Below are 26021 nucleotides of genomic sequence, written 5' to 3' on the forward strand. Positions count from 1 at the left end.
GCTGTGGCGGGTCATAGGGGTTCAAGGCGTCCAACCCATTGAATTGCTCTCTCTCAGAGTCTCAGATATCCATTGAAGCGCATTCAACGTTCTCCATTGGAGCGCAGTTGACGTTCTCCGTTGAATCTAGTACTTGTATCCCCCATTGAAGCAGCTTCAATTCTGAGGTAAGTTGTTTGTATTTGTTATCATCATATAAAATATCCCTAAAATTATGAGATAATTGAACTACATATCCCTAAAATTATGAATCAAATTTGGTTGCTAATGTATTGTACAACACTTTAATTTTAGGATTCAACTATGAAATCAGAGCTCTTTTCCCTGGGCCCAGGGCTGCCGCCCCTCCTGCCCTGCCTCAGGGACGTGCCTGACGCTACCAACGGTATTATTTATTTGTTATATAGAATACTTCATTACTTTAATTTTTGATTTTGTATTGAAATATTGAAATGCTGAGATTGCTAGTTGATTAAATACTTACTTCGTTTCAATATAATTGCGCCGCATTCCTTTGTCAAAAATGTTGCATCATTTCATTATTTAGTAGGTTTATCATGACAAAGACTGTATTGTTCCTCAATTTCGTGTCGTCTCTTTTCTCTTTCTTAAATTATTTGCCATTTTAGAATGGTGTGATTATATTGATATGGAGGAAGGTTAAATGATGACACTATAGAATGTTGATTTGTTTAGTAGAAAAACCGATTTCAGAGGAATTTGCTGATTATTCTCCTTGAAGTTCTTCCATGTTCTGTAACATAAAATTTATTTGAAGACCTATGAAATCCACATTTTCTGTGAATCACATCCTCTTGAATTATTCTTTTCTATATGGAAAAAAGAAAGTAATATATTACTACTAATTTGCTACTTAAAAAGGAATCAGATGGGTTAACAGATATTAGCAACATTATGAGTTGATTAAACATGATATGTGCGCCCAACCGCCCACAATTGAGCTGTTTATGTATTTGCTGGTGTTCATGATTGTTCATAGGATAGCTCTATGACTTTCTTGCAAAGACTTCATGGTTTTGTGTCAATTGTGACATTTAGTGAACTGTTTGGAAAGAGCCTATTGTATAACATGTAGACAAGCTAGTGGTTCTGACTTCTGAGCGTAGAATAAGGTAAGTAAGCAATGTGCTCTGCTACCTTTAAAATTATTATTCGCTGCCATGAGCCATCAACTTGAACTGAAATGCATGGTTTTGTGTCAGTTGAAACATTTAGTGAACTGTTTGGAAAGAGCCTATCGTATAACATGTAGACAAGCTGAGTGTAGAATATGGTAAGTAAGCAATGTGCCCTGCTCCCCTTAAAATTATTATTCGCTGCCAATCCTGCCATGAACCATCAACTTAAACTTAAATGCATGGTTTTGTGTCAGTTGAAACATTTAGTGAACTGTTTGGAAAGAGCCTATCGTATAACATGTAGACAAGCTAGTGGTTCTAACTTCTGAGTGTAGAATATGGTAATTAAGCAACGTGCACTGCTACCCTTAAAATTATTATTCGCTGCCATGGACCATCAACTTGAACTGAAATTGTGGTAAAACTGAGGAGACTTAGTCCTAGTTTTACAACAAAGAATCAAGGTTACCGTGAAACATAAAGTGTCACAATGATGTTATTGTATCAATCATGTCTCTATTTGATAAATAGAGCTATTTTTATTTTTGCTTTTAAATTTAATATAATTATTATTAGTATTATGATTGTTTATTTATTTATTTTATTTTATTTACCTTTTTGAATTTCTATTAACTTAAAATTATGAGCTAATTGAATCTCGCATTCAAAGTTGTGAAGTATATTCAAATATATATTACTCCCTCCGTCCCTTAATTATATTCCTATTTCTAAATTTACACGGGAATTAAGGAACTTGGAGTAACCTTAAAACCCATGATAAAAAAGTACAATGGGAATTACAAGACATTTATTAATGTCTTTGAATAAAACAAAGATAGAATGATATTAAATGAAGCACATGTCATCAATTCTTTGAAAAGAAAAAGGACCAATCACATGTGTTTATGACAAATAAAAGGACTAATCATATTCAATTATAGTGCTACACATGGATTCAGAATGTTCGAAAGGGTGAATTGTGTTCAAATATGAGTGAGAAAAATTATGGTTTCTAAGCAACCATTAATTGCAAAACAGAAAAATAATTAAAGGAATGCCACATCACAACTATTTAGGGATAATTTAGGGATATTTGGTAAAAATTCACTTACTAAAAAGGGAAAGTACACATGTAATTTTGAAACACCCAAAAAGAAAAGCAGAAGTATTATAATATTACCGTTTTGAAAGAGGTATGCAATCTGCTTTGCCTTTTTTGTTCTTTCAAAAATTTGCCAAAAGGTAAAAGTAATAGAGTATTTACTTTTGTTTACTCGTGGAGTTACCTAGAAAAATATGATACCAAATGCCAAAAGGAAATGAATTAGTGTTGTTTTAATTTATTTCAGACTAAAGTCTCGTTTAATGCTTAAACTTTCTCCAAACTTTTCTCACTTAATGCTTAAGGTATTGCCAAAGAAATGAACTATTTAGAAGTATTAGAAAATCTTCTTTTTTTTGTTTTTTTTTTCAATGTATCATTTGCTTTTGGATTGATACACAGGGGTAAATGACTTAAGTAATACTTCCTCTATTCTTTTTTAGTTGACATATTTTGACTTTTAACACTATTCACAAACTTTAGTTTGTTTTATAGTTATGATAAAAAACAGTCATGTGGGATCTTGTTTAAATTGTCTCAATGTATATTTTTTAATAGCAAAAATTTTTCACTTGTTGATAGTTAGAGATATTAAGCATAATCTTGTGCGTTGACAAACTTGTTAAAAAAAATGTGTAAAAAAAAAGGACAAAGGAAGTATTTTTTATTTTTTAAATTTAAATGTCCATATTCTATTCCCATTACGAGTAATTATTGAGAAATTCATTGGTTGAATGGCATATAGAAATCATGATAAAACACAAATTCTAATTAAATCATATATGATAATCATTCTCGAATCGATATGCGAACCGTGGTATGATAGAGAGTTTCACGCAAAATCCCCGTTAAAGACCCACTTCAGCAACTAGAACTTCTAACTCCTAGCTGCCTATCGATCGGAAGTCATATCGGTACGGAAATCACTGTTAGCCCTACCTCTTGCTGTTCTTCCATTCAAGAGAGAAAATCTAGTTTGCTAGCTTGGTCCAGAAGATCTTTTCCGTTATCTTACCTTTCCCATTCATTTGATTTGCTCTTTCCTTAAGCTTCTAATAAGCGACTATATACCTCCTGCTCTTGATCTTTTTTATTTATCTCACCAGCTTTAAGGCTTGAAAAAGAACTGGCTTGGTTAACTCCTTACGATGGCTTGGTTAACTCCTTACGAAGCAACCTATCTATGTTCACCTATTGACCTACTAACTTAATGGAAGACTGTGTAACTGGAACGAAAGCCTTAATAAAAGAAAAGCAATCTTGAGAGGCAAAAACCCGTATGATTGGCTAGGAGTGCTCAAAAACTCTTTTTTGCATATAAAGAATTTAGGGGATTAATGTTAGGTTTAATGAAATCAATTCAGGGAAATATCATTTTAATAAAGGATGTCATGTATATAATTAGCTTGAATCTGATGCACAAAACATGAATTATCTTTTGATGTGTGAATCTTCTAGCTGGTTGAAAGTGGAACCACAATTTGAGTTTCTCTAATGATATGCAAACGTATGATCGAATTGCAATGAGAGACTTAACTCTCTTTTACTCTCTGTTATGCTTTTATCTTGTAGTACCTCCGTTTTCCTAAGTCTTACTCACTTTCCGTTTTCATCCGTTAGTTCTACTCACTTTTACTTTATTTTTTTATGACAACTTTTTAATCATTATTTATCATCCTTAACTCCACTTTGTGGACCCAATTTTGTTGAATAAATCTCTTACTCTCAATCTCTCTCTCCTCCTTAATACAAAAGTACCCACCTCTACGATCCCCATTTTTAATTTTCCTTGTTTTGCGTTGTTACAATTGCAAAATGGAGGTAGTACATAATATATTCAAACGTTGAAACCCCCTTGATAGGAAGTAGTCCCTCTCTTTCATATTATTTGCAACTTTTGACAAAAATGGATGCTACTGCAAGAGATCAGCCCAAACCAGTGGTGCATTTCACATATGCTCGGAGGAGGCCCAAAAAGACAGCAGATAAAGAAAGAGAAGCTGGACAGTGAGCTGGACAGTTAGTTATAGAGAGGGGTATTTGGGGTATTTTGGAGAATAGTTTGTTAGTCCTTGTTTTATGTGTTGAGTTTGTTATTTCTGCATTTTGAGTTATTTTTGGTATTTAAGGAAGGATTGTGTAGGGGGAATGTATCCAATCAGTTGAAGGAATTATCCCTTGGAGAGCATCCTTTCCACTCGAATGAAAGGAGTTGTATTGTATTTACTCTAATTGCAATACAATCTATCCTTGGCTAGCTATACCATTTTCTCTGTTTTTGCACTTTTACTCTGTTTTCTGATCCAATCTCTAGCAAATTGGTATCAGAGCCACCGCGTCCTTGCCGGAGAAGACGATGGCCCGCCTGACTCACGCTCAGAGGTTGGACCTGCTGGAACAGGAGATCGCTGGGGTTCCATCTCGAGTGGCCGAGGAGATTTCCTCTACTCTAGCGGCTTTCAAAACTGACTTCTCTGCTGAGTTGCAAGCTGGACAGGAGAAGCTTCGATCGGAGGTCCGATCATCAATGGCGACTGGACCTCAGCCTCATTGGGACAATCCGTTTGTTGCGCAAACTCACTTGGAGTATGGAGAGGGGGTAATCCATGGAGGTCAATCCAATTGGAAGTTGAGGAAGTTGGATTTACCACTGTTTGATGGAACCAGGCGGCTGTGGTGGTGCTTGACGGAGACGCGTTGCTCTGGTATCAATGGGAGCATCGCCGCCACCCGTTGCTTACCTGGGACGCTTTGAAGCAGTTGTTGCTCCGCCGTTTCAGAACCACCGCTACGGGTTCACTCCATGAGCAGTGGCTTGCTCACGCACAAACGGGCTCGGTGGCTGATTACCATTGAGCTGTTGGCTCCGATTGATGGGGTTCCAGAAGAAATTGCTAAGGGGCAATTTATAAATGAATTGAGTGAACAAATCCGGGTCGAGGTCCGATTGCTGGATCCGATTACGCTGGATCGGGCTATGGAGTTAGCAATGCGGGTCGAAGAAAAATTGCGCCTCAGCCCACGACCCAAGCCCTCAGCTAATTTACCCACGTGGCGCACTCCCTACCCTTCTCTTCGAACCAACACCACGAATCCCACCCAAACTATCCCTAACCTAAACACAAACCCGAATCACAAAAACACCACCACCACTACCCAAAGAAGCACCGGAGAAATAAGGAGGTTGTCGGAGATGGAACTTCAACAAAAGAGGGAGCAGGGCTTGTGTTTTAGATGCGATGAGAAATGGAACCTCAACCACCGTTGTCGCCGTCGCGAATTGAGCGTCCTGCTCACGGTGGACGACGAGGAGAAGGAATGGGATGAGTCCGGTGAGTTCCGGCAGTTGAGACCCAGAACCCTGAACCCTGACCCTATCCCAGCCGAACCCGAACCTGAACCTGTAACCACCCCAACCACTCCAACCACCCCAACCGTGGCTATGTGCTCTGTTATGGGACTCACCAGTCCTAAAACTATGAGGATGGTGGGAACGATTTCTGATTCGGAGGTGGTGGTGATGGTAGATCCGGGCGCGACACACAATTTTGTCTCCTCCACCACCGTTAAACACCTCCAGCTTCCAGTGAGGCGACGAGCTTTGGGGTAACCTTGGGGACAGGGGAGACAGTACAGGGGAATGGTGTGTGCAAGGGGGTCGTGCTGGAGATTCAAGGAATTACGATCATGGAGGATTTCTTGGTCTTACCCCTAGGAAATTCGGATTTGATTCTAGGTGTTCAGGAGAAATTAGGTACAACCATGACTAACCGGAAGAATCAAACACTTAAGTTCCAGGTGGGAGGGAATGCGGTTACAGTTAAAGGCGATCCTCACCTTGGCGGGACTCGTATTTCTCTGAAAGCCATGCTCAAGTCCTTGCAAAAGGAAGGTCAGGGGTTCTTAATTGAGTTCAACCACATGGAAGGTGGGGTGGAGGAACCACCGTCTGTACCTGCAGTTTACCAGCCATTAATGGATGAATTTCAGCAAGTATTTCATATGCCCGACGGTTTACCACCAAGGAGACAGATCGAACACTCAATCACTCTGAAGCACGGTGCTAACCCCATTAGTGCCCGCCCTTATCGTTACCCACAATCTCAGAAAGACGAGATTGAGAAATTGGTGACAGACATGCTGAAAGCAGGTATCATACAGTCCTCTACTAGTGCATACTCCAGTCCTGTGTTGTTGGTTAAGAAAAAAAATGGTAGTTGGCGTTTTTGCGTAGATTACAGGGCTTTGAATAAAGATACAGTGCCTGATAAATTTCCCATTCCCATGATTGATGAATTGTTGGATGAATTGTGTGGGTCAACCATTTTCACAAAACTGGATTTAAAATCTGGGTATCATCAGATTAGGTTCCGGGAAGAGGACATACATAAGACGGCCTTTCGTACTCACAAAGGGCATTACGAGTTCTTGGTAATGTCTTTCGGCCTCACAAATGCCCCTGCCACCTTCCAATCCTTAATGAATGAGGTGTTCCGGCCTTTCTTACGCAAGTTTGTATTGGTTTTCTTCGACGATATTTTGGTGTATAGCCCGTGTGAGGAGTCTCACCGAGATCATCTTAGACAAGTCTTGAGTACTTAGGCTGCTCATCAATTATATGCAAATTTTAAGAAGTGTGAGGTGGGGAAAACTCAAGTAGCCTACTTGGGGCATGTGATTTCAGCAGAGGGCGTAGGAGTTGATGCTACGAAGGTACAAGCAATGGTGGAGTGGCCTGTACCCACTACCATCAAGGAATTGAGAGGGTTCCTCGGCCTTACAGTATACTATAGGAGGTTCATCCAAGGGTACGCTCTTATTGCCTAACCTCTAACAGACCAGCTGTGTAAGGATTGTTTTGGGTGGTCTGAGGCAGCCACCTATGCGTTTGAGGCACTCAAAGCGGCTATGGTAAAGGCCCCTATTCTTGCTGCTCCTAACTTCACCTTGCCCTTTATTGTCGAAACTGATGCTTCAGGCCATGGTTTGGGGGGGCAGTTCTTTTACAGGGCAACCATCCCATTGCTTATTACAGCAAGGTTTTGGGGTTGAGAGCTCGCTCAAAACCCATTTATGAAAAGGAGCTCATGGCTATTGTCTTCGCTATTGGGGAGTGGCGTCATTACTTGTTAGGAAGGCAATTTGTGGTACGAACTGATCAACGTAGCCTCAAATATTTGTTGGAGCAAAAAGAGGTGGGACAAGCTTATCAGAAATGGGTAAGCAAGCTCTTGGGATATTCTTTTGACATTCATTACAAGCCGGGTCCCACAAACAAGGTGGCAGACGCACTTTCCAGGCAGCATAGTGTTCATGTCGAGTGTGCTTCTCTGGTAACCTCGTGTGGAGTACAATGGCAGCATATTCACTCATTCATTAAGAAAGACAACACTATTCAGCAGCTGATTTCTCACATACAAGCTGGTGGTCTGGTCCCTAAGGGTTTCACTCTTGAAAGCGGCGTGTTAAGGTATAAGCAAAGAGTGGTTGTTCCCAAGAATAGTGAGCTTACTACCAGATTACTCAAGGAATACCATGACTCTCCAGTTGGGGCCATGCGGGGGAGTTCAAAACATATCAATGGCTTGCTAGTGAATGGTATTGGGCAGGCATGCGTAAGGATGTTGCTAAATACGTTCAGAGCTGTCACATTTGCCAACAAAATAAGGTGTCCACCTTATCTCCTCTTGGGTTACTTCAACCCCTTCCTATTCCCGAACAAGTGTGGGAGGATGTGTCCATGGATTTCGTGGAAGGTCTACCTAAGTCTTTGGGTTGGGACTCCATTTTGGTGGTTGTTGACCGGTTAACTAAGTATGGACATTTTATCCCTCTCAAACACCCATACACTGCCAGGTAGTTGCCCATGTTTTTGTCAAGGAGGTGGTAAAGTTGCATGGGATGCCTTCCTCTATCGTGTCGGATCGGGACAAAATCTTCCTTAGCATTTTTTGGAAGGAACTCTTCAGGTTGCAGGGTACTAATCTTCATCGAAGTACGGCTTACCACCCGCAAACTGACGGGCAAACTGAGGTGGTCAATAAGGGGGTTGAGTCGTATTTGCGTTGTTTTGTGAATGGGAAGCCTTCTAGCTGGGCAAAGTGGTTACATTGGGCAGAATATTGGTATAACACGGCTTTTCACACCGCAACTCATTGCACTCCTTTCAAGGCTCTCTATGGTAGAGACCCTCCCCACTTGGTCAGATTTTCTTCTGGGGCTACAGCCATTTCTTCTTTGGAGGATCAGCTTCAAGAAAGGGATGTGATTTTGGATGATTTGAAGTATTACTTGGTGCAAGCTCAGGTGTATATGAAGCAATATGAAGACAAGACTCGAAGGGAGGGGAACTTTGAAGTAGGGGATTTGGTTTACTTGAAATTACAGCCTTACAGACAACACAAGCTGTCTCCACGTTTTTATGGGCCATATCAGGTGTTGGAGCGTGTGGGAAGGGTGGCTTATAGGTTGCAGCTCCCTGCTTCTGCCAAAATCCATCCTATTTTTCACATTTCTCAGCTGAAGAAAGCCATGGGACCAGGACAGGTGCCCTCCCCTTTCCCTGCCAGCTTTCTGCAGACTTAGTATTGGAAGTAGAGCCTGAATCTGTGCTTGGGGTGAGGAACTCTCAGTCCTCTACTGAAGTTCTGATTAGGTGGAAAGGTTTACAGCTACCTGGGAAGACCATGATGAGATTGCAGCTCGTTTTCCTCATTTCCACCTTGAAGACAAGGTGCTTTTTTGGGTGGGAGGTATTGCAAGAGATCAGCCCAAACCAGTGGTGCATTTCACATATGCTCGGAGGAGGCCCAAAAAGACAGCAGATAAAGAAAGAGAAGCTGGACAGTGAGCTGGACAGTTAGTTATAGAGGGGTATTTGGGGTATTTTGGAGAATAGTTTGTTAGTCCTTGTTTTATGTGTTGAGTTTGTTATTTCTGCATTTTGAGTTATTTTTGGTATTTAAGGAAGGATTGTGTAGGGGGAATGTATCCAGAAATCAGTTGAAGGAATTATTCCTTGGAGAGCATCCTTTCCTCTCGAATGAAAGGAGTTGTATTATTGCAATACAATCTATCCTTGGCTAGCTATACCATTTTCTCTGTTTTTGCACTTTTACTCTGTTTTCTGATCCAATCTCTAGCAGCTACATATTATTTGAAACAAATGTTTTCTTTCCTTTTTAGGTTGTCATTTCTCTGTATCTTTCTTCTCTTCACATGCATCCATATTTTTCTATCTCCATTTTACACTCGCAAATAAATTTTGCGTAGGATTCCATGTGGCCTTCCAAAGCTGCAAATAATATGTAATGGAGGTAGTAGATGAATTTCCCTGGCCCACTAGTTATGAAAATATCCTAACTTCTCTATATTGAATGAAGGAAAATCTTAAAGTGTGTTGGCTTATTCTTTCCCATGCAAATAGCCGACTGCTCACACGCTCACTAAATCCTATGGCCATCTCTACTTATATGCCGCTATTGTGAGTGTTACTCAGTTTTATAATGTAGCTTTGTCACAACACTATGCCCATTAATCCTGAATAATGGTTCGATACGTACTATAGTGTTGTTTCAAGACATGCTTCCAATACTTAATAAAAACATACCTTTGTAATTGAAAGACAATCCATGAAGGTAATCAATGAGGCTGATTGGCGAACTATAAAATTTGCAGGAATTTGATAGTGCATGATTATGGAATCAAATTGCATAAGATTTGTAGCATGATATATATATATAGAAGCATGCCTTACAATCAAGTGTTAGAAGATGAATAAATAGCTTATTGAAGTTTATTTTATTTTATTTTATTTTTTATTTTATTATTTTTGTATGTTTTATATTTATTTGCTTGCTTGCTGTAAGAATACTAGTTCTAGATGTATGTGAATACATGATACGTGTTTCACATTCGAAAAAACATGTATGACAAATCGTTTTTTCCTAACTTTGAAATGTTAAAATATTAAAAAGTATGTGAGTACAACAAAGTAAGGACGTTTTAGGCATTGTTGGTGAATAAAAAACACTTTAAGATTTGGCTTATATAATAGACACTAATGTATAAAAAAAAAAAAAATGAATGACAATCTTATGATTCTTATGATTGATTTTGAGTATTCTAGATCATCTAATTCAAAATAATGTTATAGAATTTTGTAAAATAGATAATTTTAATAGGAAAAATGGAAATTAAAAATCCAACTTTTGCACTTTCTTCTCTAAAAATCCAACCTTCATTTGATCCTACAAAAATCCAACCTTTATACCCCACCTTCACCAACAGATCTATTTGACCTTTAACCTGTTAAACAGGTTAAAAAGATTTTTTTTTTTTTTTTCAATTCTCTCGATTTTCCTTCTCACTCCTCTTTCTCTCTCCTCGCTCCTAAAAACGGAAACAATCAGCAGCTAGCCTCGCCACCAATTCCGCCACCACACAACAACCCACCACAACAACAGCCAATTGCTGCCACTGTCATCAATCTGTCACCTACTTCCATCACAGCCGCATCAGCACCTCGAGCCCCCGCTCGCCTCCATGCCTCCAAAACTCATCAACAACAACCAGCTTACACACTGACATACCGGCAGCAACCGCAAAAATTCTCCTGTGCCAGCTCCACTGAGACCAGCTTACACACACTGACATACCGGCAGCAACCGCAACCATTCTCCTCTGCCAGCTCCGCCGCGACCAGCACACACCTCCGACAGTCCACGCAACACGAATCCACCCCCATTCACCACCAATTCACCGTCCATTCACCGAAAATCACACCCCTAGCCCCGACCCACTCTAATCCTCCCGCCGTTCAGCCACCTCTCCTCCCGTCCCGTCAGCCCTTTCCCTTCCCCCTCCTCATTGAACCACCACCCTCGTGAACTCACCATCCCTATATTCTAATTGAAGCGTAATTCGAAGTTTAGGTTGGTGGTGATGGTGGTTGTTTGGTGATTGCGGGTGGTGAATTGGTGATGAGGTGGAGATGGGTGCTCCCACAGTTTAGGCTGGTGGTGATGGTGGTTGTTTGGGAACGATTTCCATAAAAATTATTGAAATGTAAATTAATTCTCTATTTGCGCCGGTTTAAAAACTTATTCCCACAATATTGTCCACATAGGATTGGAAGAAGGTTTTTTTTTTTTTTTTTACAAAGAACCGCTAACAGTGATAGCGATTCTATACTTGTTATAAACGTTAGCGGTTCTTATATTAAGTAAAACTTGTGAAGCTTTCTTATACAAGAACCTAATACAAGAACCGCTGACGATATTAGCGGTTTTATAAGTATAGAACCGCTATCACCGTTAGCGGTTCTTTGAAAAAAAAAAAATCAAAATCTACCAAACTTATGTGGACAATATTGTGGGAATAAGTTTTTAAACCAACGCAAATAGGGAATTGTTTACAATTCAACAATTTTTTGGGAAATCTTCTGGTTGGTTGTTTGGTGTTGTGGGTTGTGCGTGCGATTGTTTGGGCGAGCAAGGAGCTTAGAGTGTGTTGCTGCAGTGCAGGGGTGGCTGGCCGGCGGGAGGGGTGGTGTGGGTTTTCCGGTGGAGAGGGGAAGGTTTCATGGGGTTGGGTATTCTGAATTTTTTTGTTTTAATTTTTTTTTTTTTTTTTTTTTGTTTTTAATAATTAAAAAAATAATTGACCTATTAATACTGACACGTGGCATATAATTTACAAAAACCAGTCATCAACATGGATTTGTTGGTGAGGGTGGGGTATAAAGGTTGGATTTTTGTGGGATTAAATGAAGGTTGGATTTTTGTGGGATTAAATGAAGGTTGAATTTTTTAGAGAAGATAGTGCAAAGGTTGGATTTTTAATTTCCATTATAATATTCTTTGTACTTTTAATTAACATAAGGCAATATAATATTTGCAATATTGTTCCAAAAGATATAATTGTGTGGAATATGTGTAAAATACAAGCACATGATATGGGAATATGTCAAATGCCCAATTTGTGTATTGCAATGATAATTTTTTTTTATTTTTTTATTTTTTTTTTATCATATTAATATTAGTAATCAATATATACAATCTGAAGGGTTTTGGATTCATACTCCCTCCGCCCACGATTATCTGCACCAAACGTCCTTTTTGCGGACTCCTAGGCAAAACTTTTAGTGTAGTTTAATTAAGTTTAGGTGGGTTTAATTAAGTTGTAAAAAGAAGGGAAATAGGAGAGAGAAAGTGGTCCCATATGTTTAAGTTTGTTAGTGGGTTAAAGTGAGTGGGAAATAGGAGAGAGAAAGTGGTCCCATTTGTTTAAGTTTGGTAAGATGGTTTTTTTACACTTTAATTTACCGAAAGAGGAAAGATAAAAAATTGTTGCACATAATAGAGAGCACCCATTTATGGCAAATGTTGCAGATAATTGTGGGCGGAGAGAGTATTAAAGTGTACTTCCTCCGTTCTTTATAGTTGCAACACTTCTCTAAAATGGAAATGTCATAATAGTTGCAACACACTATAAAAATGAAGGTTTTATGATAGAAATTGTACTATTACCTTTATTGAAAGCTCATGGCCCACTTGATTGTACTCCTAATTTCCTTTTGAACCTCATTTTAAGTGTATTATGTCATGTGAGGTCCATTTTTCTTAAATACCGTGATGAAGTGTGTGTTGTGTTGCAACTGATGAAGTAGATTATAGCATGTCTGCATGTAAATCTCCGTGTATTATCATTTATGCAATAGAGAAATGGAGTCAATAAAGTTTTTATTCCTCTTAACTATTAACTAACTTGGTTATCTAATATAGGGAAGAAAGGCATTATTGTTAATCCATAATTTGGACACAAAAACCCTTAGTTTTTTTTTTTAATTATTATTTATATGATAAAGATAAAGATGTAGTATGCAACTGATCTCAATTCTGTCTCCATTGTACAGGTGTATACGCTGTTCCTAGTCTTAAATTACGGCGAATTACCTCCCATACTACTAATCATGTTTGCTTACTACGAGTTCAAAGACATGTCCGAAGACATGCTATCTCTTTGAGTGTTCCTTGTATCTCTAAGCTGAATAGAAACTTGTTGCGATCTTCTCGAAGGTTACAGTATGTAGAGGCTATGTCTACACATCCTTTTTCACAAGAAGTACCATTGTCAGAGTTAGACGATGCAGAATTTTCAACTCCATTGAATTATATCGATAATGATGGGGAGGGTTTACCTCCCGAAAAGAAAACATTTAAGAATAGGTTTCTGAACTTTTTAAGGTTTGGATCAGTCATCAATGAAGCAGCTGAATCGTTTTTCAAGAGTGAGATTCGGCGTAGGTTGTTTGTTACTGCTGCTTTGCTAGTTATTAGCCGTGTTGGATATTTTATCCCTGTGCCTGGTTTTGATAGACGACTGATACCTCAAGCCTACCTGAGCTTTGTTTCTGGAGCTGCTGGTATGTGAATTGGTTAACACTTTCTTTGTATATTCTGTAAATTCTGATATGCTATGGCTTTCACTGAATAAGTTCTCGAAGTATCTGATAAAAGGTCTTAACTGCCATTTTAGTAACAATCTCTAATGTTTTAACTCTGTTTTTGTAACTGTAATTTGTTCTTTTTCGAAACTAAGAATGCCTATGACTCTAAGAGTCTTCATTGCAAAACACAGTGAATACATTGTTTACATTGTAGTTATGAAGTAGCAATTGAGATCTTTAGTAAGAAATTCTATGCTGTCTCTTAATTGATAGAATATGAAAGTTCTGATGTGGACTCCGTACTCAGCAGTCAGCACTGCTGATTTTGAGATAAAATTTGGTTTTTGTTTCTCCTAAATTACTCCTGGCTTTGCTTTTGAGAAGTATTGCTGGCAAATGACTATAGTTTTGCTGTTGATGAATGAATTATAATTTCTCCAGGCTTGCAAAATCAGATCATAAAAGAATTTGTGGTGACTAACTGTGTTTTCTTCCAGATGACCTTGGCGATTATGGTCCAGAACTTAAGATGTCTCTTTTCCAGTTGGGAATTAGCCCGCAGATAGCAGCATCTATTCTTATGCAGGTTGGTTATCCTGAACTATGCATGAACACATGCTTTTTCCCTGGTTTGCAGTTCTTCTTACCAGTTTTCTGCTGCTTAATGTTTTTATATGCTTACATGGTAATATTACTGATATTAGTGATATATGATGAAAGTTCACAATGACCGTAAAATACTAGGATTGTTGAAGTTGATTAAAATAGGGAACTTCCATCTTCTAGTTGGTGTAGATAAGGTGATAAGTAGACAATGCAAACAAAAATTCTAAGTTCCAATTTTTGTTTTAGCATTAAAGAATATGCTGAAATCTGTCACTTGATCAAAACTAGTACCTGTTAAAGCATATTGATGTATGATGATGCATTACATACCTTGCTAAATGCCGATCCTTATTTACTAACATACATTGTTAAGACAAATCCAATCTTTTTTTAATAGATTTATCAAAAAAAGAGAAAAACTATCAATATTTTCTAATCCTGATCCTCGCAGTTTGGGACATTCTAATGATATAGAAATAGAAATTCTACCACCTCCATATACATGATGAGTTTGCCTATATATTAGGTGAGACATGCATGGTGTACTACAAGATTAGAACATCATATGCTTTTTGTGAACGTATTTTTGATTCTAGAAATGTTCCATTTATGAAATTTATCATCAGATTGGTGGTTATATAAACAATGGATTAAAGCTCTAGTCAAAGGCCGACCTTTTTAGCTTCATTTTTTTTGTTGCTTGAACTCCGCCAGTGGGTTTTCCGTTGCAGTCCCAAGCCTGGATAAAGGAGGAGGGTTTTGGTAGGCCAGAGCCAGTGTAAAACTTTGTCACATCTCTTGGCATGAGCCACAATGATTGAGAGTAGTACTAGGATGGGTGACCTCCTAGGAAGTCCTCATGTTGGTTAATGTAGCCGACCCCACTAATGGGATTAAGGCGTTCTAGGCGAAGAAGAAGAAGAAGAAGAGGAGAATCAATATTGACATTTTTCTTAGTCAATAAGCCATTTAAAACTTTGGAATTAGTCATACTTCTTGTCAGATGTCACTCCAATTCTACATTTCGCTGTAAGTGCCTATGGTTAGATGTCACTCCAATTCTCAGACATTTGATGTGACATTTAGACACTTTTCTTGGCAAATACATAATCTTTCCCAAAATGTCGGTGTCTAAGTGAGGTTTTTTTGGTCTCTACTTAGTAGAGTCCACTTGGTCTCTATCCACCAACCTTTTTTGGCGGTATTTGACCAACCTTTTTGGCAGTTTTCGTTAGGTATTGTTTTTAATGTCGTTGGTGTACCACTAACAACCAAGACAAGCCTAGTTGACACTCTTCTTTGATACCAACGAACCTTTTTATAATACTATATATATAGTATCGATTAATGTCCACTTGTTTCTCGATTAATGACTTTTAACGGTACTAGTTATCACAACTCTACTACTTATATACCGAAATAAATTATTTCAACAGTATAACAGCCCACCATGCTTCGCAATAATAATTTTTTAACTAGAGAGTTTTGACCAATACCTAAACTTAGTCGACAATGGAACCTCCGACGTTTTAAGCTTCCGGCTTTACCAAGGTAGCTAACCCCAACCTTGTCTTCCTTAGATCAAGCACATCACATATCTATTTCGTTTCTTACCTGAGACTGTCTAATCAAACAATTCTTACTATGTTTATGGTGGAACTTCTTAAACAGAAAGATAACCCATTTGATATATAAGGTTTAAGGGAATAACATTCCCTTCTTGAACGAAACTTTTATTTAACTTGAAAATATTACAACACTCATATACTACAACAAACAAACTGATAGCTTAAACAAACATAAGCTGAATACTCTACTTTAGAGAGATGGAGAACCAATCTGTCTCTTAAGGTGAGTAATTTTCTCTAGAGTACTCTCTAGTGCTTTCAGAGGAACTCTCTAGCTAACTCTTCCAACTTTGCCTTCACTTTTGCTCTACCATCCTTTATATAGCAAAGGATCTTTATTTTCGACAAAGACTCATGACTCAGCAAGTTCATAACAACCACCGCTTTTTACAAAGATATTTACAAAAGATAAAAACGTGGCTACAGTAGCTTGCATAAATATTTTCGTGGGGTCAGGAATCCATTATCTCGTCCATCATCATCTCTTGTAGGCCACCTTCACTATCTTTGCTGTCTTCATAATGAACATACATAGGATTATCTTCTTCTATGCCAAGGTCTATAACACATTTGGCTGCGTATGATTCATCCCATGTCATGAACACTTTAAACACATACTCATGGCCTTAAAATGACAGCACTTTCAACATCTTCTAAATATTTGTAGATTGACTCAGTATTGTTTATGCTATATACTAAATATTATTTCATCTCGTTTGGTGCCACAATTGTTGTATTACCAACATGAAATATAACAGGAGGATTTTTGGTTATCTTTATAAAATCATTGAGATATTGTGATATGTAGATAAATCTCGACGCTCTTGCTTCAGTAGGATTTTTAACAGTCTTCTGGTTTGGGATCTTGACAACTAAATCCCATTTTCCCAAACATTATCAAATAATGTGGTGGACTGATTTTTCCTCCTAGAACTTCAATATTCGCACACTGTAAAATCTTCTTTTTTGTCATCACAATACTCTCAAACCTTATTGGATGCGTACTGCCGGAACTTTGTAAGCTTTGGAAAGAATGAGTCATAAGCAGGAGGGAATTCATAACTCTTTCACCATTATGTATTATCTATCTATTCCCTAACGGTCCCTCACCTACATATTCTATTATTTCTCTCTCTCTCACTTTAACTTTATCAGAATGTTTAATTAATAAATATATCCACTTACATATTTTTTTAATTAATTTAAACAATTTGCCTTAAACTATGTGCCCATCTCAATGGGGCATTTATTTTGTAATGGAGGGAGTAAATCAATCTAGCCAAAAAATAATCAAATAAACATTACATATTATATTATTGAAAATAAGCTAATAATGCACAAAACCTATTTTATATGTTCCTTAAACATTGCAAGTTTTACCTCTTCTAATGTTCCACAAATATTTGAAACATATCCATTTTAGGAAATCAAACATCCCTTTTCACATTGCTAATACACAATAATACCATTACTTATTAATACTTGTTGCTTTTAGTTAGTACTTGCAACCACGTGGACAAGTTTGTAAATCTGCTTCTCTTTGTTTCTTTTTTCCTTATGTTGCAATATTAAAGAATGGAGGAAGTACTAATTATGATAAATTAGCCGTGAAATGTATAAAGATGAAAAGGAGGTAAGTAGAGGTAACTTATTTAAATTACTACTCTATGGGTGCTTTACTTGCTCATGATTGGTTAGAGGGCTGCTACATTTGTGTTTGACAAGTTTCACCAACTGATATTTTTCTTTTTAGTAGCTAAACACTTTTTGAGTTGTTGGATATTCTATTGGTGGAGCAGTTGTTTATGATGTAAATGTGAACCTCTTCCACTTATGTTTTTGTTTCAGTCCTGATTAACTTTTGATCATCTGTCCTGGACCTTTTTGTATATTCTTTCATTCTTATACATGCTTGTAATGATGTGTATTTTGACCTGATGGTCTACTTCCTGGACTCGTTATTTTTGCTTCAATAGGAATGATCGAGTGGTTCATTAGCTCTTGCTCTCCAATTTTTTTTTTCTTCTGTGGCTGCAATTCTTAATCCTGTTAGTTTTCCGTCTATTTTTGTTTCATATTCATAATTATGTGAGGCTTGTGTACTCTATGCAGATACTTTGTTATGTTGTTCCTGCCTTGGTTAAGCTGCGCAAAGAAGGCTTAGATGGCCATGAGAAGATCAAGGGTTATATGTGTGTGTGCACAGTTAGTCCTTAATATGACTTTGGTTGATATTTTATTGTTAAGATATAGTGATAATTAACTGCTAAAGCTTTTGTGATTATCCTAATTAAATCACAGATGGTGGACCTCTCTTGGCTTTGCCATATTGGAAGCTGTGATAGTTGCCTGTCATTCACTTCAGTATTCCATCTATGCTGCCAGTCATAGGTACTCAATATTGATCCTTACACTTCCATTTAAATTTCGTTTCTAGATATTGGTCATTAGCATTTATTGAAGTGTTAAACTTATTTGAATAATAAAAGTCGTAAGATTATACACAATGGTACCTTGTATGTTAAAATTGAATATTGTATTGCGCTAGTACTTCAATGTCCCTTTTTCTAAATAATTTGTTGAAAAAAATGGAAATTTTTAACGGTGACCCCCAACTTCTACTACGCACCAATGGTGACCTTTTTTTTTTTTTTTTTTTTATTATACAAAATGACCCTAATTAAGAAATTTATCTCACAATTGACATTAATGAGTGTTATTGATTTAAAAAAAAAAAAAAAACTAACTATGGTTAGCTTTACAAAATAACCTAAAAAATAAAAACCACCAACCCAGCCACCGCCACCTGCACCCTCATCCCCACCAGATGCAGTTAGCAGTCTTAGCACTACCTCCACCCTCACTGGAGCCACCATCTCCACCTTACCTTAGTGTTGCAACCACCGCCCAAACAACCACGCAAATCACTCGCAATCCCTTGCTTTCCTAATTCATCAACAACAACAAAACAACAACAATTCGCCACTACAATCAACATCACTTCCCAACAACCACCACCTACCTTCCCCTGCTTCCTAATGCAAGCAATTCCAGCCACCTCCCTACCTCCACCTTTAACCTATCACCGCACAACCGCAGCGCAACAACTCCCTCGCACAGCAGCTCGCAACCAACCAGCAGCCGCTTCCCACGAGACAACCACCGTCAGCCGCCGATTTAACCACCAACACTTCCAATTCGACCACAACAGCCACCATCGTACTCAGTCCACAGCAAAGCAACCACAAGAAGCCACGCGTAACGCTCCAATTCAGCCAATGAATCAGACCCTTCAGAGCGGGCACTCATTCCATCGAAGCGGTCGCTCCTAGTTCGATCTACAAAATCCGATTCGTGTTTGGGTTCGGCGGTCTGGGGGTAGTCGGGGTTTTGAGTTCGGCGACCTAGTGGTGGTGACGGTGAGAAAGACGAGAGGGAGGGTTGTGGCGGGGATTTGGGAATCTGGCTTGGTGGTGGTCAAGGTGGAGTTGGCGCAGTGTCACTGGCGGTCGGGGGAATCTAGGTAGTGTCGGCGGCGATCGATGGAACCTGGGGTAGTGTCGCTGGAAGGGAGATGGTGGCTGGTTTTTTGGTGTTTGGGGTTACTTTTTTTTTTTTTTTTGGGGTTACTTTTTTTTTTTTTTTTTAAATTAGAAATCTAACCATAGTTAATATTTAGTGAAATAAGGTCATGAGTGAGATGAAATTTTTAACTAAGGTCATTTTGTATAATATAAAAAAAAAAAAGGTCACCATTGGTGCGTAGCAAAAGTTGGGGGTCACCGTTGAGAATTAAATTTCATTTGCACAGGAAAATTTATTCTTTTTTGGGTATCATTGCCCTTTTGCATTTTAGTTTAGTCTAAAAAAAGGCTAGTTTTTATTTGATCCCCTTAACCCTTCTAAGGCTGTAGTTTGTACGTAAGCTGGTTGGTGAGGCATAACTGAGAATTACACGAGTTTTGATTTATATGTTTATGGTCTATAACAATGAGTGTCACATTAAAATGGCTTATTCTTATTCATAATCTTTCCAGGGTTAAGCATGTGATGATAACATCTCTCTTGCTGGTCTGCGGTGCTATGACAATGACATGGATATGTGATAAGATTTCAGAAGCTGGTTTTGGTATGCTTTTAGTCAATTATTCTTCAATTTAAAATATATATTTGATCTTGACCTATTCATTTAGCATTTTTTTTGCACAACTTTGATGTATGTCTCTTGTGTACCATCTTTGAATTTCTAATTTCCATTTCCTAACCTTTAAGAAAAGCAAGGTTAATAATGAGTAGTTGCTGTAGTTACAATCGATTAGCAGTTGTCTTCTAGAATTCTTTATCAAAGTTGAGAATGAGTGTAAAGTTTTTTGCAGCAATTGTGCTCATCTGTGGTGGACTCTGGTGGTTATTTAAGAAGGGGCTTAAATAATAAAGCATTGGCACTTACAAGACTTAGGTATCCTAAAAGCTATAGAAAATAAACTAAGGCCTTGTTTGGTTGATAAGGCAAATAAATTGCCATAGGAAGCTATATTTCATGGGAAACTATTTCCCAAATGAAATTCCTAGGAATTTCTCTAAGTTGTTTGGTTGTGACAATGGAAAGTAGAAATTCCCATGATTTCTAATTTTTCCCCATTTTGATTTTTAGTGTCAACCAAACAACTACCCAAATTACAAAATCCCATGAATTTTCACTTCCCCCATTTTCTTTTGTCAACCAAACAACCCCTAATTTATCGACTGAACCCTTGGCCTAATAAAAAAATCCAAGGCTTTAGGATTCAGGCCATACACATAATTTAACTAATTAAGATGATTAATGGCGCAACAAGGCCAACATGTAAACCCATACTTTAAGAGCTTGGAAAAACTGTGTCGCTCTTAAAAGCAATTGAAAATTGTTATGAAGCCCATTTATAGTCTTCAATCCAAGTCACAGATGTTACAAAGCTTGACTTGCCAAGAGAGGCTGATCCAAAGTGCTTGGTGATCAAATGAATTTTAATGGGCTCATAAGAAGGCACATTATTTTGATTATGCTCAGTCAGAGACGTCCTCTAAAAGTTTACTATTTAGTTATGCTTTGACCATTTGGTTCCCATTAATTGAAATTTTATGATAAGAAATTAGTGATTGAGTTGATTCAAGATTCACCCAAACAGTTATTCAGTTTCGACTTATGACTATATTCAGGTCAAGGATCTTCTCTGGTTATCTGTGTTGGAATATTGACCAGCTACACCAGTACACTATACAAGATGTTGTCTCAGTTTTCAGGTATGAAAAATTATAGAAAATTTATATTCTGATGCAAAAGTCTACTCTCTCTTGACATAATTTGCTTGACTCACACTGTTCATGAAGAAGGATTATGCTGCCAAATCAACTAATTATATTAATGCGACGAGTTTGGCAATGTAGGCATAATATGAAGTGTATGTGGTGAAACTGAAGCTCTTTTCTTTGCTGTTTTGCAGGAAGCGCTTTAAATTGGTCGCCTTATGCACTTGTTTTACTAGGTATATTTACGGCTGTGACCATGTGGGCAGTTGTTGTGACTCAAGGCTGTAGGAAAGTCAAGCTGCAGTACTATGGTTTCAAGTTTGCTTCCACAGCCAGGTAACTTCTGTTTCTGTTATAGGGAGTTGATTTGGTGGTTTCTCCAATAGTTTGCAAGACAAATACCATATACAATCAGCTTATTTCCAAGTGAAAAGGGGGAAAAAGAAAAGGTAGAAGGCAATAACTGCATTTGCCCCCATGATAAAATAAAGTTCAAGCAAATATGTGGACTTAATATTGCTCCTCAGATTATATCCTTTACGAAACTATCTTAGCTGTATTACTTTTATTCACTGTAAAAGTCATTTTAGGAAAAACGGATTTGAGCATATTTTGACGAAATAAGGATGTAATTTGACATAAAGTTAGTAGTTTCTCTGTAAAGGAATGTTCAAATATAGGTAAAGTGTTAAGCATAAATGAATGGTGTCTAACTGTCTATATTATATGCCTGTTTTTATTTGAAGCTTTACAATTAATCTTATTTCTTGCACAGAGATGCATCTCCTGTTACCGAGGTGGAGCCATACATTCCGTTCAATATAAATCCATCTGGAATGCAGCCTGTTCTCACCACATCATATCTCTTGGCATTTCCTAGTATACTTGCAAGGTCATAATCTCTGCCCTGTTTTTATATATCTAGTTCATTGTAATGTGTTTGTTAACGTATGTATGTATCTGACTTGAAAGAAGGACTCCCTAAGTTTTCGTTGAAAAATAAAAATACACACATATCAATGTGAGTCGTATGTTCATCCAAATACAGTATGTGTAATAGATTAGTTTTAGGAGGGGCACTTTGGGAAGTTTAGTATCATTAGGTTAATTGTCTTTAACCCTGGTATAAATAGAGGGAGAGGGGAAAGGAAAGTTAGTATCATTAGGTTAATTGTCTTTAACCACATCATATATTTATTGTATATGTATAAGAACTATAAGTGCCTTACTGGCTCCTTTTTTTCATCAGTTCTTGTAAGATCTATTGCATTCAGATTAGTTCTTTAACATTAAGTGTTATTTGCAGTCTGATCGGCTCACGATTCTGGGAACATGTGAAAGAGATATTGAACCCTGAAACATCAATTGGTGCAGCACCCTGGGTTTATTACACAATTTATGCGTTCTTTGTTTTCGTTTTCAATATATTTGATATTGTAAGTTTACCAACTTATTTTTAATTTCTGGACTTGTGATTTTATGCTTTCTCGCTACTCATGTTCCAAAATATCTATCAAACATGTTCCTGTTATTGCATTAGGCCGTTTCCATTTGATCTAAATTTAATAATTTGCACAAATTTTAAGAATTTATTTGAGTGGATAGGTAGGTGTACGAAAAAGATGGTTAAAGTGAGATAGAATGTAAAATAAGTGGGTGAGTGTAAGAAAAGATGATATGATAATATACTTGGGGTAAGAGGGGGGTAATGTAGTGAAAGGGGTTTGCCAAAAATAGAATAAATTGGAAGTGTAAAGAACCATTAGAAACAAACCAAAATGAATTGTTAAGGTCGATGTATGATGGAAGGACTTGCTTGTGCATTTTGTCATTTCCTACATATTACTAATTGCTGGCTGTGAGAAAGAGTGTGCATATGTTTAATTAGCAGCATCTGTAAACATTTTTACTGAAAATCCTCCAGGCCAACATGCCAAAGGAAATTGCTGAGTACTTGAACAAGATTGGTGCTAGAATTCCAAACATAAAACCAGGGAAGGCAACTATTGAATATTTGACTAAGATTCAAGCATCAACACGTTTTTGGGGTAAGTTATTAGTGTTCTTGTTTAGTAATCTTCTCTTTTCGCATGTATTATCTCTTTAAACCCCATTATCTCTTATTTTGAATTTTATAGGAGGCATGTTGTTGAGTATCTTAGCCACTGGCTCAAGTATCCTTGATCATCATTTGAGACGCATCAATGAGAGTTATGCTATTGGATTCACATCAGTTCTTATCATTGTAAGTTTGATACATATCATTTCCTTTTACTTCAGATGGATGTGCTTGTTATGAGATTAGGATGTACAAATGCATTAATCTCCTAAGACTCCTAAACAGCATCACGATGTCTGTGTTGCTTGTTTAACACCTGTAAATCATGCAGAAGAAAATCACACAATTGGCCTATATTGTTTTATAGGACTAAAATGTGAAAATTTATTAATCTGGTAGAGGAAGATGAAGGCTATCATTTTCCAAGAAATATAGCATTTGAAATCTCTCTCTCTCTCTCTCTCTCTCTCTAGTACATCTTCTCCTTTGTAGCCATTTTGTTTGGAAAGTTTCATATTCCTGTATTAATTAGTACTTCCTTCCGTTTTCTTTTGTTTTTAACGTTTGGAATTATGCGCGGTTATTAAGAAATTGCGTAAAAGTAGAGGAATATTGGAATAATTCAATGATTGAAAGTACAATTTTACTTTAGTAAAGAATATTGTACATGTGGGGTGAAGAAAGTAAGAAGGAAAAAGAAGAGAGAGGACAGAGAAAATAATAATGAGTATTAGAAAACCATTAAAATAAAATTAAAAGTACAAATGCACATGACAAAGTAAGGATATTTGAGTATTTAAATTGTAAAGCAAGGGTAATTTTGTCTAAAATTTACGACTATAAAAGGAAATATACTAAATGTAAAGAATAAAAAGGAACACCTAAAATGGAAACGTAAAGAACAAAAGGGAAGGGAGGGAGTAGTGTTCATAGTTTGCAATTTTTCATGCATCAGTACATTTTTGGATATTTCCACAAGTTTTAATATGTAGCTACTATTGTGATGTAGGTGGGTTCTATTATTGATCTGAGAAGGTCCTACCAGGCCTACAATGTGATGCCAACTTTGAGTAAAGTTCTAAGGCGGTATGGCTTGTGATCATGTGTATACTATACATATTTCAGGTATCCACTTGATTTTTTTTTTTTTTTTTTTTTATCCATACCCTTCATTAGCATGTGGCTTATGCTCTTTTTTGTGTAATAGTGTTACAGCATAAACATCAACTAGCATAGCTGCTAATTAGGATAAATCAATCCATCTGGATTCACCTCAAATGGACCAAAATTGTGAGCTCACCTAAGACTAAAGCCAGAAGACGAGTAACCACTGCGAAGCTGAAGTTTTAACAAATTAGACGCTACATTGAGATTGAAAAGGGAATTCAAGTTCGTCTTTTATTAAGCCGGCTTGTTATTCCAGGTTGCTCCATGTAGTTGAATTTTCTGTAGTGGTTTGCGGAGGCAATGTGTTGATTCTTCTGTTCCATTCAACTACGAAATTTTGGTACAAGTAATTCAGCCATACTAATGCCTCAAGCATCCAGCATGTAAACTGAATTGTACATGCCATCCTCATATGCAATACCCGTTTTTGTCAGTTTGTAAATCTCCGCTACATTAGAGTTTCATTGTAGAGTCGTAATAGCTTCTGTTATTTACATAGTTGAAAACCTAAACTAGGAACTTGGTAGCACCGACATTTGTATGAAGTTAGTATGTAATAATTGGTATTTTTATCCCTTCATCCAACTTCATACCCATTGCTGTATCTCTCTGATTAAATGGTAGACCTTTTATTTATTGATCTATTTGTTATATTTATATTTATTTTATTTTATTTATCTTTATGTGGGTAGTTTTTATAAGAGGGAAAAAGAATAGTGCCTTTATTAATCGATGGACAGTTTGTCCATAATTGAATACTTACAATTTACAATTTGTCCAAAAAAATACTTCATATCTTTTACTTCCTCTGTTCTTTTATTATTGCACCACTTGTCTTTTTAGAAAGTTTTACAAATATTGCACTATTTTCTCTTTAGAAAAAAAAAATTAAGTTAACCACAACTTTAAAAAGCCCTTTTTTTCATAAAATTTCCACATTTCCGATTGTTTTTCTTTCTAAATATCCATGCTCAAATATACTGTGCTAATTTCGCTCTAGTATTTACAATTTACATCTTTTTCACAAACACATCTACACTAATTTATTGTTGTTTAGCCTTTTTTTTTTTTTTTTTTTTTTTTGTCAAAAAAAATATTGTTTAGCTCTTTTATTAATACCATGTGAATTAATTCTTTATTGTTGCACTCTCGGACTCTCCCACAAACATCAAATATATCTCTTTTTAACTCCATTTGTGCAGTAATTTATTACTCCCTCCGTCTCAAAAAGAACGACCCATTTGAGTTGATTACGCGGGTATTAAGGAAGTTAAGTAAAAAGAAGTAAAAGTATATTGGAAAGATAAATTTACATGGGGTTTGTAAAAAAATAGAGAGAGAAAGTAATAAAATAACATGGAAAATTAAATTTTTATATGGGGAAGTTAATTTTGCACAAATATTGTAGCAAATTGGTGGGTGTTTTAATGCAAATGGGTCATTCTTTTTTAGACAAAGTTTTGGCCAAATGGGTCGTTCTTTTTGGGACGGAGGGAGTAGTTTCCATCTATTACCCACAAAGGCCACAATGTATTACGAAGTATTAAACTAAGTGTAAACATAAGTATAACTAATATTTAAA

General features: G+C 37.0%; 1 protein-coding gene across 3 annotated transcripts; it reads left to right on the forward strand.

Annotated features, from left to right (window-relative positions):
- LOC145630759 (preprotein translocase subunit SCY2, chloroplastic-like) lies at window positions 1-25079 on the forward strand. Of its 3 annotated transcripts, none has more exons than XM_081682930.1 (15): window positions 1-167; window positions 295-385; window positions 13157-13666; window positions 14188-14276; window positions 18037-18116; window positions 18226-18315; window positions 19962-20053; window positions 21124-21207; window positions 21408-21549; window positions 21989-22105; window positions 22520-22649; window positions 23138-23261; window positions 23352-23458; window positions 24282-24397; window positions 24449-25079. In XM_081682930.1, the coding sequence occupies exons 2-14, from the start codon at window positions 304-306 to the stop codon at window positions 24369-24371; spliced, it is 1737 nt and encodes a 578-aa protein (XP_081539056.1). In that variant the 5' UTR covers window positions 1-167; window positions 295-303; the 3' UTR covers window positions 24372-24397; window positions 24449-25079. The 3 variants fall into 3 exon arrangements, with proteins under 3 accessions (XP_081539056.1, XP_081539055.1, XP_081539054.1); XM_081682929.1 differs by having other exon boundaries at window positions 2-167; window positions 24488-25079; XM_081682928.1 differs by having other exon boundaries at window positions 3-167; window positions 24480-25079.
- The last annotated feature ends 942 nt before the right edge of the window (window positions 25080-26021 follow it).

Source organism: Chenopodium album, chromosome 5 (assembly GCF_948465745.1).
Source record: "Chenopodium album chromosome 5, dcCheAlbu1.1, whole genome shotgun sequence".
Taxonomy (NCBI): domain Eukaryota; kingdom Viridiplantae; phylum Streptophyta; class Magnoliopsida; order Caryophyllales; family Amaranthaceae; genus Chenopodium; species Chenopodium album.

Excerpts from the sequence above, each read along its gene's own strand:
- LOC145630759 (XM_081682930.1), top strand. The coding sequence starts at position 304 with ATGAAATCAGAGCTCTTTTCCCTGGGCCCAGGGCTGCCGCCCCTCCTG. Across the intron at positions 386-13,156 it reads CGTGCCTGACGCTACCAACG|GTGTATACGCTGTTCCTAGT; the intron begins GTATTATTTATT and ends TCCATTGTACAG. Across the intron at positions 22,650-23,137 it reads TTTTCAATATATTTGATATT|GCCAACATGCCAAAGGAAAT; the intron begins GTAAGTTTACCA and ends AAAATCCTCCAG.